Source organism: Camellia sinensis, chromosome 6 (assembly GCF_055761805.1).
Source record: "Camellia sinensis isolate YWXY chromosome 6, ASM5576180v1, whole genome shotgun sequence".
NCBI classification, from domain to species: Eukaryota; Viridiplantae; Streptophyta; class Magnoliopsida; order Ericales; family Theaceae; genus Camellia; species Camellia sinensis.
This window is the reverse complement of record NC_138966.1, coordinates 123,772,585-123,787,018: the sequence shown is the minus strand read 5'-3', so window position 1 is coordinate 123,787,018 and position 14,434 is coordinate 123,772,585. Positions and strand designations below refer to the sequence as shown.

The window sequence follows — 14,434 nt, the reverse complement described above, 5'->3', positions numbered from 1 at the left end:
CATATTTCTACTGGGCGTTGGCTCACCTTATATGGGACATCATTTTCAGGTACAGGTAGTATGCCACCTCCAAGGACATAGCTTGGATGATGATGAGAGTTGAAGACTCTTTTTATTTATTTTGTTTGTATTACATGTATATCAAGCCAATGGCTTATTTTGTATTGAGTTAGTACTCTTCTTTTGTGTAAGCAGGTGTTGACTTGGAAAGTTGTAAGCCCATAGGGCATTTGCTTTTGTTGTTAACATGTAATACTATTGTAAGAACTACTCTGATGAATATAAATGGTTGGTTTCTTTTATATAATTGCATGTCTAGTGATGAGTTTTATGTATTATTTTGAGGGCGTTACAACTTGGTATCAGAGCGTACCGGGTTCGAATACTTTGGGTACATGGGATGTGATTAGGATCACAATGGGTTTGTTAGAAATGTTATTATTTAAAAATGTTAACTTTCTAAAACTATCCTTTGATAGTATAATTATTAGACTTAAAAAATATTAATATTATTGAATTTAAAAGAATGACAAAATAAGAAATTAATGTTATTTTAGTCATTGATTTTTGAAAAGGAACTAATATTTTGAGACAATGAAAAATGAAATGAGAGACTAATATTTTAAGATGGAAGGTTCATTACCTCTGGAGCAAACTTCTGGCAATGGCGACACCTATAACAGAGCACAAATAGTAATAAGAAAAATGTTTGAAACACCTAATTTATCACCTCTAAAATTACCCTTAATAATGTATCTGACAAGTGTCAAATTTTAATTTGTTAAACATTCTATTGTGTGGAGTGTAATCTCAATGCCACATCCTTAAAGATCATTTAGGGGTGATAAGCAATGTAACAATAACATGTTGAAAATCACTTTCCATGATATTCATAAGGGATGAGTTTCTCTTATATTGAGATCTCAACATGAGAGAACTTAAGAGATCTATGGAGCCTACCATAGGTTCTGTTTTAATGATTCGAACTGTTCATTTTCTAAGACTCGTTGAGTAAAATATTTGTGCAAAAAAAAAAAAAATTTGATTAGACATCGGTAGTTATATGTTTGAATTAAATTTATATTACAAAAAATGGATGATTATTCTTAAAATTATATTTGTCGGCTATTTTTTAAAAATAAATATGATTTAAATATATAATTAGCAATATTCAATTATTTTTATTTTTTGTATAAATATTCAACTCAATGGATCTAAAAACGTAAACAGTTCAGATCATCAAAATTGATTTCAAAATAGATCTACCAAATTTAAATACTCTCTCAAATTAAAATTTCATCTTGAGTTAAGATGCTAACTTAAAGAGAAACGAATTCCGATTCATAATTGCATTCATAGTAATTGCATCCATGAAAACACAAACATTTTAATAGGAATCACGAAAAAGTTAATGGGTCTTTCTTGCCACTATTTTATGTTTATTGCTATAAAAAAAATTCAAACCTACAATTAAGTTCTTAAAAAATTTAGTTCTCACAATTTTACACAGTGATTACAATAAGAAATTAAAATTTTAGAAATAAAAATTTAAAGATGAAATAATGTTTTAGAGACGTGAATCTTAGTTGACAAAAGTGTTGTATTTTTAGCGGTAAAATTAAATATTTAGTGATTAATTGTTACCTTTTTGAAATCAATTTTTTTATCTAAAAAAGTACCCATCTCTTTACATGAAATTATTTTATTCCTAAAAAGGTATTTAATAGAGATATTTTTATAAGATTATCGCTAAGTTTTTTGTTTTTTGTTTTTTTTTGTTTTGTTTTTTTTTTTTATAAAAAAAAAATTTATGGCAAATCTATGGTTGCATTTGGTAGAGCTTTCTAAATATGATTTGAGAATAGAAGTTGTATTTTAAGTTTGTCACTACAAAAAAATTGACTTTTTGCGACGGCAAAATGCCGTCGCAAATACTCAAAATGCCGTCTTAAAAGGTTTTTTGCGACGGCAGATGACTTTTAGCGACGGCAAGTGGGGGGTCGCAACAAAGGGGGTTGCAAAAAGGTTTTAGCGACGGCATGTTGCCGTCGCCTTTTTTTTGCGACGGCAAAGTTGTCTTTTTGCGACGGCATTTTTCCGTCGCCATTAATATGAAAAAAATCTGAAATTTTTTGGGACGGCACTACGTTGCCGTCGCTAAAGGTATTATTTGCGACGGAAAAAAATACCGTCGCCAAAGAATTTTTATTGCGACGGAATAATGCCGTCGCTAAAAAAATAGTTGGGACAGCACAATGCGTCGATTATTTGCGACGGCAAAGAATACCGTCGCAAAACACTTCTGTCTCAACTCTACCAATATCATTTGCGACGGCAATGTGGTGCCGTCTCAAAAAAAAAAAAAAACTACAATAAAATTATTAAAAATATGAAAATTACCTATATTAAATGAAAAATAATTGAAAAGAAAATCAATAATTACATAATAATATAAAAATTCCAGTATAAAAATAACAATTCATTCATAATACAAATATTCTTGCATTCATTCATTACAACACATTAGCAAAATTATCCCACTACATAATATTGCATAATACATACACAATGTTTAAATACATAATGTTGTTCACAATTCAAAATAACGTAAATCAAAAACAAAAATTTCTCTCATGATTCCAGGAATGGAACCACCAACTCCATTTGCGCTACTACTAAGGCCAAGTTTGGCATACTCTAAAAAATCCAAAAAGTCAAAAAGTCACTATCTTATTTAAGTCACATCATCTTATTTAAGTCACATCACCTCTCTAACACATCACTTCAAACCCAACCCAAATCTAACCCATATTTCATAAAAAGTCAAAAAGTGCACTTATTTAGTCTTCCCAAACTTAGCCTAAATCCAGGGCTACCAACAACACTCATTCCACCTCTATTTGTCACCGCTAAATGACCATGTGAGCTTCCATAGGATATCTGCAATACAAAATAATACACAATTGGGTAGAGATCAGGAAAGAAATTAATTTAGCAAACATAGTGAAACACCAGTGAATGAAAAATACCAACTAATAAATACGTCCACTAGAAAGGCTTCCAGTAGGCTGTTGAACCCAACTAGAAGGAACATTATTTATTGTAGAGTTTCTAGATGCAAGTGTGCCAGACATGTTGGGAACATTAAAGCTCTCATGAAGGTTATGTAGCCCTTGAATAGTTCCTGTAAAAGGAAATTTCTATATTATATAAAATCTAATGGAAAATATAGAGCAATACTTAGCAAAATCAACTCACCTGTGTGATGAAAAACAGGGGAGGCTGCACCAGATTGAGCAGAAAAAGATGTAGCAAAAGAACGCCCAGTACTGTCTGAAAGATTTGAAGCTAATCCGTTCAGAGATGACTGCAGATAAGTTAGATAAATTTTACAAGCACCAGGAATATGCATGTGACCATATAAATCATGCCACTCGTGGTCCAAGTTTAGATATAACAGTAAGCATTCATAAAATTCAGAACCAAGACCAAACAATTGGCATACAAAAAATGCAAGACTCAAGTGAGACAAATAGAGGATACATGTAGAACTAACCATAACTAAAGGGAATTGAGTGAATGCCCAAATTATCAGTCCAGAACAATTTATCTCCAAATTTTTGTGGTCCTCTTTATAAATAGATTTGTATCTTGATAGCCAAAAAACAAAAGAATAAAAGAAAGATGTAAGATGGTCTTCCAATCACCCTCCATAAATAGTTTAACTATACATGCTAGAGATTGCTCCATACAACATAGCAAGAAACCATATAAAAAGTGGATATGTTTTAAGCCCTGCTTTTCTGCATTTCTTGTTGGATAAGAAACTGATGTATTACAAGGCCAAGTCCTGTAACTTTCACATTAAACTGAAAAGGATGGATGAGTTGAAAACAAGAAAAATATATTTAAATAAAAAATAAAAAATAAAAAATAAAGAAGAAACATTTATTTAAACTACTTTTACATTTTAGGATACACATATTTATGTAAATATGTTAACCAAATACATAAATTTATACATACATAGAACGTTAATTAATCTTGTGTTTAATGGAAAATGAAGTTAATGTAACAAATAATTTATATTACCAATGTGTTCAAAGGAATGTGGTGCTATGGTGGTTCACTTCACCGGCTGGAACATGTGTTTTGCCGGTTTTTGCAAACACATATTTTACCGTCCAAAAACATGACTAGCGAATGGGTTCATTAGTTGAACTAGCCGGTCTAATCTGGTTTCAAAATATTGCCGAGAGGTCTATGCCTTCAATTGAATATTAATTCTACAGTGACACAACATATTTAAGGTTTCAAATCTTTAAACTGTGAATCTCACTGTGACTGCAGCATTGAGTTCACAATATACATAATCAATAGATTCTCATCAATGCAATCGATAAATAACATTCATGTTCCCATATATTTATATTTATACAAGCAAATAAATGTCTAAAGTGCATCCTGACACCCCCCCCCACTAATCCTAATCAATAAAATAATAATGCATATGCTTGTTGTCTTTCCCTTTAATTCAGGCTTGTTGGAAATGCTCAAGTTCCTCAGTAACTATTTTTTAAAGCGCAAAATGCTGCATTAATTTCAGATAAGGAGATTGCTAGGCAACTAAAAGCACAAAGGCAAGCAAACTTAAAACTAGAATCATAAACATGGTGTCAAGATTTAGTTACTAACTGCAGCTAATAATACCAAATCTAGATTCCAAAAGGAATCATGAATGAAACTAAAGTAGTCATGGGGCTATTAATGCTTTAATGCTCCATTATTTTAGTCATGGGGTTATTATCAAATGCATCCATCTTCAAACAACTATGTTTTTCCACAAGCACAAATTTAGTCAGTTAACATCAATCATACTGATATTACAGAGTGAAGCTCATACAACAATCAAAAATCAACCTAACAGATTACGAACAATTCAAAAATCAATGACCCACATCACATGTAGACTACATTTTCAAAACGAATTAAATGCATAGTGGGGAAAATAGCAATTTTAGCTACATCCATCGCAAATCCATAACGCCCCTGTTTCTGACAGAAATATGTTTGCACACTTGTCGGGAAAAATGTTCAATCCAATAATCATAGTTTTGAATTTTATCCGTTACGTAACACATTAAAACTAGATAAGGGAATGGATACAAATACAGTTGCCCCATCTTTCCCACCTCCACCCCCCCAAAAAAAAAAGAAGCTGGAAAGCCACTTCAAAATTCTAATTTCGCAAACTTTTGAGTACCGACAATCACACAACGTGTCGACCAAAATAACCCCTTCGAGTACTGACAAAAACAATTACGTGTAAACCCAGTCCAAAACCCACAAAAAAATAAAACAAACACTACATCTATTGCTTCACATGTGTAGCCGAACACGAATAATTTCAAATGAAAAAATATTACAATCAATTACCTTTTAGATAGTTACTTTAAATTACAAAGGACAATGTAGATTGACCGAAGATAATTCAAAGGAAAAACACAGAATAACAAGTTACCAGTTGGCCTATTAAGCATAAAAATAGTGAAGTTACCCCCAATTTTCAAGTGTAGATATGGAAGCAAGAGGAGTACGAAACACACACCCACGGAAATAGTAGACATCAAATTTGGAATTGAAGTGGCCATCATAATGGCCTAATATTTATAAACAGATCATAATTGGTAGTGAAGTGGGCACAAACAATAAGCAATAAGCCACCACCATTGGGATATTAAACACTCCAACTAATTGCAAAATCATATGATAGGATTTAATTTGAATACATAAAAATCTCAAACCTGATAGAGACCCTCCAGAGAAATGATGCCCACCAATATGTGCCATGAGAAGACCAACCCAAGATCCTCAAAGCTCCCAATTTAGAAAGAAACCTGGTTCTGTAATAGAGGCCGATGTTGTGTTGGAGGAAACACTGACTCAACTCAACTAACTACCAAAACCAACCAACAATCAATACGTAATCAATATAACTCCAGAAATATAATTGGGAAGATCATTAATGCAATAGATGACTTCTTAGAACAGCAAAGACCTCAAATACTTAGAAAGTGTCAGTTACTCTACACTTTCTGGCCTTAAATGCACCAAAAGAAGTTTGGTTGTTCTGTGATGTCCCAAGACACAGTTAACCCAAAAAGCATGACACTTTTAACTCATTGGAAAAAAGAAAAATCTTTGCAAAGTAAAAATCACATGTTCGTTAACTCATTAATGCAATAGGGTATTCCTCAACAAAAACAGTCTTTAACCTGAATGATCTCATTTTTCCTAACCAACAACGAGAATAGTTGACCCTCAAGTGTAGATGTATTCAACTCCAACAGCAAATTCAGGATACTTTCCATCTCATAAACCATAAGTCACTGAAGCAAAATAAAACACCATCCACTAGGCAGCAAAAGTTGCATGCATCCTTGAGACTAAATCTCATGGCAAGAACTCAGAAGTATCAGATAGGCTGAATATCGGATGAATACAAGTCTTGCATTACTCAATTTTATTTGTAAGTTATTTTTAAGTCAAAATTTATTCTTTCCCCAAAATTTAAAATTATTAGCATAATGAGAATAAATCAATAAAATGGACAAAGAAGCCAGACCAAAACTTATCCACAACTTGTCCCCAACGTTATCCACAACTCCTCTAAATCCTATTAAAAAACAGACCAAAAACAAAAACAACTACGGATATATGTATGTGTGTAACCAAGATAAGAACAACCCACAAACAAACAAATATCTTACAAACCCAAAACCAACAGCAAACAAATACAGAGTTACATAACATAAACAAAGAAAAAGATGAAACTTTTACCGCAGATCTTGATGGGGGCTTCGAGCTCTAAGAGATTGGGTTGTTGGAGGAAGATTTCTCTTGAAACGGTGCAAAGCTGACGGATCTCAGCCTCGGAGAGCTGGACCTGGACCTGGCGTACACTCCTCGCCTGCCGAAACTCCAAAAGCCGATTAATGATGTCATCAAGAATGGCAGGGTCCATCCCCTGCCCATTTTGCGCCATCAAACCTCTCTCTCTCTCTCCCTCCCTCTTCAATTAATTCTTAGGGTTTCACAGAAAAAAAAACCCTAGATTCCCAAACACAACGAGAAACAAGGGGTGGAAGATTGAACGACGAGAGGTGGATCGGAGGCAGAAATTAGGGTTTGAAGAGGATGAATAAGAGAGAGAGAGAGAGAGAGAGAGAGAGGGCGGGGAGGAGACGAGATCGATGATCCACGAGATCGATGATCTTTTTTCTCTCTCTTTCTCTCTTTTCTTTGCCTGGTTGCCCCATCAAAGCCTGAATAGATTGGGGATTTTGGGTTTTTGGGGGGAGGGGGAATGGAAAACAACAAACAGATTAGGGATTTTGGGTTTTTGGGGAGGGGGGAGCGGGAATGGAAAGAGGGAGGGGGGAACCGGGTGGGAATGGAAAGAGGAGGGGTGGCCATGGAAATTTTTTTAGATTTTTTTTATTTTTATTTTCATTACAAATAAATATTTAAATAATAAAATGATTTTTTTTTTGCAATAAAAATAATTTTTTTTATAGTTGATGAATTTTTATTTTTATTTTTTCATTTAGTAAGGTTGAAAATTTATTTGTTTCATATTTATTTCAATGAATAAAAAATTATTATTATTTTTTATTTGGTAGAAGTAAGGATAATATTTTCCATTAAAATAAAGTTAATTTTTTTGTGGTCAATGTGGCATTTGTAGTGGTAGTAGTGGTGAAGGTGGTGGATAAGAGATGATGGTGGCGGCGGTGGCGGTGGTGGTGGTGGTGATGACGAAGGAGATTAGTGGTGAAGTTGTGATAGTAGTAGAGTAGATGGAGTAGCAGGGGTGAAAGAGAGGTAATGGTAGTAGTAGTAGTGGCAATAGTGGTAGTGGTGGTAGTTGAGTGGTGGCGATAGTGGTAGTGGTGGTAGTTGAGTGGTGGCGATGGTAGTAGTAATGGTAGTCGTAGAGGTGAAATGGCGACCGTGGTAGTAGTGGTGGTAGTAAATTGGCATTTGCAGTAGTGGTAAAGGTGGTAGAAGAGATGAGTGGTGAGAGAGAGAGATGAGTGAGAGGCACAGAGAGAGAGAAAATAGATGAGAGAAGAGATAGATGAATGAGAGACACAAAGAGAGAGAGAGAGACAAATAGACAGAGAGAGAGAGAAGAGTGATGAATGAGAGAGAGAAAGAAAATAGAGAGAAAAAGATAAAAAATGGGTGAAAAGATATAAACAAAGAGAGAAATAGAGAGGGAGAAAAAAAAAGAGCGAAAAGAGATAAACGAGAGAGAGACAGAAAGAGATGAGCGAGAAAGCGAGAGAGAAAAAAAGAAGAGAGACAAAGAAAGAAGATAGATGAAAGAGATAGAGAGAAGAGAGATGGACGAGAGATACAGAGAAAAAGAGAGACAGACAGACAGAAAAAAAGTGATGAATGAGAGAGAGAAAGAGAAGAGAGACAGAGACACAGAGAGAAAGAGAGAAACGGACAGACAGAGAAGAGCGATGAGTGAGAGAGAGACAGAAAAGAGAGACAGAGACACATAGAAAAAAGGAGAGACAGACAGACAGAGAAGAGTGATGAGTAAGAGAGGGAAAGAGAAGAGAGACAGAGATAGAGAGATAGGAAGATGAAAAAATGGGTGAAAAGATAAATGTTCAAAAGAGTAAGACGACGTCGTTTATAGTGGATCGATAAATCGAGAAGGAGCTCGATAAATAGAGAAGATGAGAGTAAGAGAGTGAGCAAGGCGAACATAGTGAGAGAGAAATAGACAAATAGACAAGTAGAGAGAGAGAGAGAAGAGTGATGAGTGAGAGAGAGACAGAGAGAGATAGACAGAAAAAGAGATAGAGAGAAAAAGATAAAGAGAGAGATAGAGATAGAGGGAAAGATAGAAAAAGAGAGAAAAACAAGAGATGAGCGAGAGATAGACAAAAACGAGAGAGAAATAGAACGAAAAGAGATGAGCGAGAGAGAGACACAGAAAAGGAGAGAGACAGAAAGAGAAGAGAAATGGGCGAAAGAGATAAAAAGATAAGAAAGAGAGAGAAAAGAAATGAGAGAGATAGAGAGTAGAGAGATGAGCGAGAGAGACAGAGAGAGAAAACAAATGAGAGAAATAGAGAGAAGAGAGATAGGCGAGAGACACAGAGAGAAAATGAGAGAGAGAAACAGACAGATAGAGAAAGAAGAGTGATGAGTGAAAGAGATAAAGAGAAGAGAGAGAGAGAGATAGAGACAGAGAGACATGAAGATGAAAAAATGAATGAAAAGAGAAACGTTACATCAAAAGAGTAAGAATACGTTGTTTTTTTAAAAAAAAATTTGCGGCAAAAAAAAGTACCGGAATTTATTCAAACCATTTTGTGACTGTATATATATGAAGTTGTCTCAAAACCACAATCACTATGCTAGGTTAGAGTTTTCCAAAAACTTTTTTGAGAAAATTATACTTTCTTGTTTTCCGTGTTATATTATTTTTATTGAATTTTTTTAATATTTTAAGTATTTTTTTTTAAAATTTTTAGACACACCTAACATAAATACACCTAAAAATTAAAAAAATTGTAAAAAAAATCTTTTAAAAATTCACTAAATATCAAAAATACAATATTTCAATAAATTTTTTTTGGTATTTTTATGTATTTATTAATTTTTTAAAAAAAAATTTCATAATTTTTTTTTTAGATACATCTAAGTAAGGTGTATCTAAAAAAAATATTTAAAATTTTAAAAATATTCACTAAAAATTAAAAAAAAAACACGAAAGTCACTTTTTGCGACAGCAGAAAATGCCGTCTCAAAAAGGCAGAGTATTTGCGACGACACCATTTGTCGTCTCAAAAAAGCAGAGCATTTGCGACGGCACAATTTGCCGTCTCAAAAAAACAGAGTATTTACGACAGCAGAAAATACCATCGCAAATGCTCTCATTTTTTGAGACGGCAAATTGTGCCGCGCAAATGCTATGCTTTTTTGAGACGGCAAATGGTGCCGTCGCAAATACTCTGCTTTTTTGAGACGACATTTTCTGCCATCGCAAAAAGTGACTTTTTGAGACGGCAAGTGCGCCGTTGCAAATAGTCCCGTCTCATATACCCACTTTTCTTGTAGTGTGTGAGTTTTGAAATTATGATTAAGTGTGAAAAATTTATTTGGTGAATGAGTTTTGAATTGAGTGGAGAATTTTTGATGTGACATATGATATTTGATACAAAAATTTACAACTCATAACTAAATACACAACTCAAAATTCTATTAAAGCTCATTAAAAAACTTGGAAAACATTTTTTGTTGAATATATAAAAATTAACATGTGTTAATTGTCAAAAAAAAAAAAAAATTACACTGTTTCGATCAACCGGCCGGACGACCGATTAACCCAAAATTTCCCGCCTTTGGCCAAGTTTTTAAAAGTGAGCGTGTAATTAATTATTGAAAGTTATAAACAAACACCATGTGAAAATCAATAATTGAACTAAAATTTCAAAACTCTACCGAACAAAGCCTATTCTATTTTTCTATTCCAATATCTAAACATGAAGTTCAAGAAACAACTGCACATAATAAGTTAATGAATCGCGCCAATAAGTGCCCTCAGAGTATAAATAAAAGACAAAAAAATTTAAAGAATATAAAACATTTTTCTGTAAATTCAATATATTTTTACTAAAATTAATATATTTTTTAATAGTTTTACATATTTTCAGGACACTTTATACATATTTCTTAACATTAAACAATGTATAAAGATATTTGTTAACATTTGCCTAAGTTAATAAGCGTGTAAGGAAACAATTTGGGAATGAGCAATACTAGATATACATGTCTTACAAAGGTGGGTTGTACATTTAAGTCCAACTTTTTTTGAGACATTTATATCTCATCACGTGTTTGATCTCAATGTTTGGGTACTATGAGAGAGAGAGATAGACATTTTATGTGTTTGGTGGGAATTATGGAAGCAGTTTATAGCTTATTTTAATATAAGAATTTGTGTCAGACTGTTTAGTACAGTTTTTACTTATAATTTATTAGGTAGAAATAGATTAAATAAGCTGAAAAAAATTAATTTTTCAAAAGCTGGGTAAGAAATGTTTTTAACTTATATTTTCTGATTATCAACTTTTAATTTAAAATAATCTCCATCAAACACCCCATTGCACTACTTATAATCTCTAACCAAAAGAATGCAAACTGGAGTGTATTTAATCAGTGACGAAGTGCTACTCATGATATCTAACCTAAAGACATAAATCAAATTTGAATATTAAAAAGAAATCATTATGATCCAAAAACAGAAGTGTTAAACGCGTAAGGGCACAAGCACATTCGTGAACATCACGATGCAAGAAAACATAAGACCTCTCTTCAGTCGGCCATGAACCACTAAATGACACTAACCTAAAATCCAAGCAAAATTTGCCACAATGATATAATTGTCCTCATTTTAAAGGGCCTCAAACTAAACATAGATGGCAAAAATTTACACCCCCAAAAAAAAAAAAAAAGTGTCAAAACAATGAAATCTAAATAAAGATGAGTGAATTTGAGTTTAAAATTTGAAAAATGATAGCAAGCTTAATTATTGGAGGGTAGATTTATAATTCTGAAGTGGCGGATTAAATGCCTTTTTTTGTTTTTTTTTTAATTTTGTAGTTTTTTTTTGGAAAAATTATTTATAAGTCCTATTAGGCAGACTTATGCTACATATGGTCCTACTAAAAAACTTATATTCCCATAAGTCCTGTGGGAAGTTTGTTGACACATTTACCCTCAATATTAGTTGTTAATATCATAAATAATAGTAAAATCATATATAGAAAATTGAATGTTACCAAAGATCATATCTATATAAACGCAACGTGACACCTACATAAACGTAACGTGACAATTATGATCTGTGACAACATTCAATTTCCTATATAGGAAATTGAATGTTACTATAGATCATATCTACATAAACGTAACGTAACGTGACACCTATGATCTATGGCAACATTTAATTTCCTATATATAGGAAATTAAATGTTGCCATAGATCATATTTATATGAAACGTACCGTGACACTAACATAAACCAGTAACATTTTCATATTCAATTTAAAAAAATAAAAACTCATTAAGTTTGCGAAACGTAATGTGTACGTAACGTAACACCTACATAAACATAACGTGACACCTACATAAATGTAACGTAACGTGACACGTTGCGTTACGTTACGTTTATGTAGATGTTACGTTACGTATAGGTGTTACGTTACGTTACGTTTATGTAGGATCTTGTGGAATACATTTCTATCTAAATAGGACTTGAGACTCTATAAGAAATTACGGATATGGGGACGTTGCTGCACAGCCAGCACAGCAGCGTCTGCTGTGCGGCAATTTGAGCCCATTTCGGGGCCTATTTTGATAATCCGAACCATTCACATTTTAGAATACGTCAAGTAGAACATGCTTGCAAAAAATCAAGTTAATCGGATATCGTTTACGCATTCATCCACTCACATTTGTATCTACAAAAATAAATACAAATGTATTTTAGCTTGATTAAAATGGATACAAATGTGAATTGATGAATAGGTAAACGATATCCGATTAACTTGATTTTTTGCAGACATGTTCTACTTGACGTATTCTAAAATGTGAACGGTTTAGATTATCAAAATGGGCCCCGAAATGGGCTCAAATTGCCACACAGCAGACGCTGCTGCGCGGGCTGCGCAGCAACGTCCCCATATCCAGAAATTACACAGGATTTAGCCTAACATAAGTGTCTGAAAATTGAGTTATAAATAAGTCTCCCTTTTTTTTTTGTTGATTTTTTTAGTCTTTAGTAAATTTTCTACTCAACTAAATAGATGAGAAAAGTATAAAATTGTTAAAATATTGAAAAAAAGAAGAAGACCAAAAACATTAATTTTTTTTAACTTACTATTTTTTTTTGAAAATTTTCAAAACTTTTTACATTTTAAATTTATCTACAGAAAACTAACTCGAACCGTAATATTCAAAAATTTGACATAATTTTGAAAAAAAATTACTAAACACAAAAACAATGGAAAAAAAATTATATCTTTATTTAGATGTTCTAAACACTCACGCAGAGTGTATTTGATTCATGGATTTGGAAAGAAAAAGAAAAGATTTTCGAGAAATTTAGATATATTTTATTCACATTTCACATTTCACCTATTATTTATCTTTTTCTTTTCAAATCTTTGAACCAAATACAACCTAAGAGAATTAATAAAACAAAATTGAATTACCTACCATGGAACATAGAAGTGGACGACGATGAAGTCATGCTTGGCAACAGTCTCGTAGAAGTTGGAGTTATCTAGATTCAGAACCAACTCCTTATTTTCAGAACCAAACCACACTGCAATTGACCAACCAATGATAGCGACAACGAAGACGTAGATCCATGACCTAGACTCCATTGCTTTCTCTCTCGCTATATCCCTCGAGGAGCTTGGTTTCTGTAGTTTGATTTTTCTTTGTGATGAGGAGAGAGACTACAATACTTGAGTTTCGAGAGAGAGAGAGAGACAGAGAGAGACAGAGAGAAATAGACAGACATCGATAGGATCAGCTTAAAATTATATATTAATGTATTTTTATAAAAATAATTATAAATTGATTAAAAAATTATCAATATTAATAATTAATATTATAAAATTTTCAGTAATTAAAATTTTGAAATAATCTGATAGGTCATGTTTGTTTGGGTGGACATGAACTTGGGATTGGACTAATAGTCCAATAAAATTATTAATCTGATGTTTAGTTAAACAATTGAAGTACGGATTAATTATTTTAAACTTGACTATTAGTTAAGATAGGATACATAATCCAACGAATTAATAGTCATAGGACTATTAATCATAAAAATACTAATCCAGTCCACCCAAACAAACATGCCCTTATTGTAAATATTCGAATGTATAATTTTCTTATTACACAGAACAGTAGTCGAGCTACATGTTTGTTTTTTCAATCCTTCGTCAGTGAACCGTATGAAGCCACGTCGACGCCTAGTTTTTTTTTTTGTTTTTGGGCAAATAATTGCCTCTTGATTGTAACGACAATGATTATTGGTCAACTTTGTTGTTAAAGTCCATTATTAGGAACCACAAAAGTTGGCTTAGTTGGTGCAGATTGGGGATCGAGGTGCTCTCTCTAATCTCATATTCACTACAAGAAAAGGAGGCAGAAAAGACGGAAGCTTTCGCGACGGCCTGTTTTCCGTCGCAAAAGATGACCTTTTTGTGACGGTAGATTAACCCGTCGCTAAAAAAGGTATTTAGCGACGGCAGTTTTACCGTCGACAGTAAATTGTACGGGGAGTGTCATTATATGGGATTATTAGCGACGACATTGCCTACCGTCGCAAAAAA

At 33.0% G+C, this 14,434-nt stretch overlaps 2 protein-coding genes and 1 non-coding gene across 5 annotated transcripts in view; 1 reads left to right on the top strand and 2 right to left on the bottom strand.

Moving 5' to 3' along the window:
- LOC114315297 (protein disulfide-isomerase) overlaps window positions 1-13,610 on the bottom strand; it is a 31,029-nt gene extending 17,419 nt beyond the window's left edge. The window contains exons 1-2 of the mRNA XM_082874658.1: window positions 13,308-13,610; window positions 644-674 (exon numbers count right to left, since the gene is read on the bottom strand). Of these exons, the coding sequence (XP_082730784.1) occupies window positions 644-674; window positions 13,308-13,477 (201 nt within the window). The 5' untranslated portion in view covers window positions 13,478-13,610. The remainder of the gene's footprint in view (window positions 1-643; window positions 675-13,307) is intronic.
- LOC114271920 (putative NOT transcription complex subunit VIP2) lies at window positions 2,493-9,556 on the bottom strand. Of its 3 annotated transcripts, none has more exons than XR_014332988.1 (5): window positions 6,841-9,556; window positions 5,805-5,903; window positions 3,259-3,367; window positions 3,030-3,184; window positions 2,493-2,940 (listed from the first exon to the last, which is right to left on the bottom strand). XR_014332988.1 is itself a non-coding variant. In XM_082874657.1 (5 exons), the coding sequence occupies exons 2-4, from the start codon at window positions 5,848-5,850 to the stop codon at window positions 3,033-3,035; spliced, it is 273 nt and encodes a 90-aa protein (XP_082730783.1). In that variant the 5' UTR covers window positions 5,851-5,903; window positions 6,841-9,556; the 3' UTR covers window positions 2,493-2,940; window positions 3,030-3,032. The 3 variants fall into 3 exon arrangements, 2 of the variants coding, with proteins under 2 accessions (XP_082730783.1, XP_082730782.1); XM_082874657.1 differs by having other exon boundaries at window positions 3,259-3,333; XM_082874656.1 differs by having other exon boundaries at window positions 3,259-3,333; window positions 5,805-5,956; window positions 6,841-9,553.
- Window positions 3,259-3,339, top strand: LOC145794369 (small nucleolar RNA snoR35). Its single transcript, XR_014334292.1, has one exon. It is a non-coding gene; the product is annotated as a small nucleolar RNA snoR35 (small nucleolar RNA).
- Window positions 13,611-14,434: the final 824 nt, after the last annotated feature.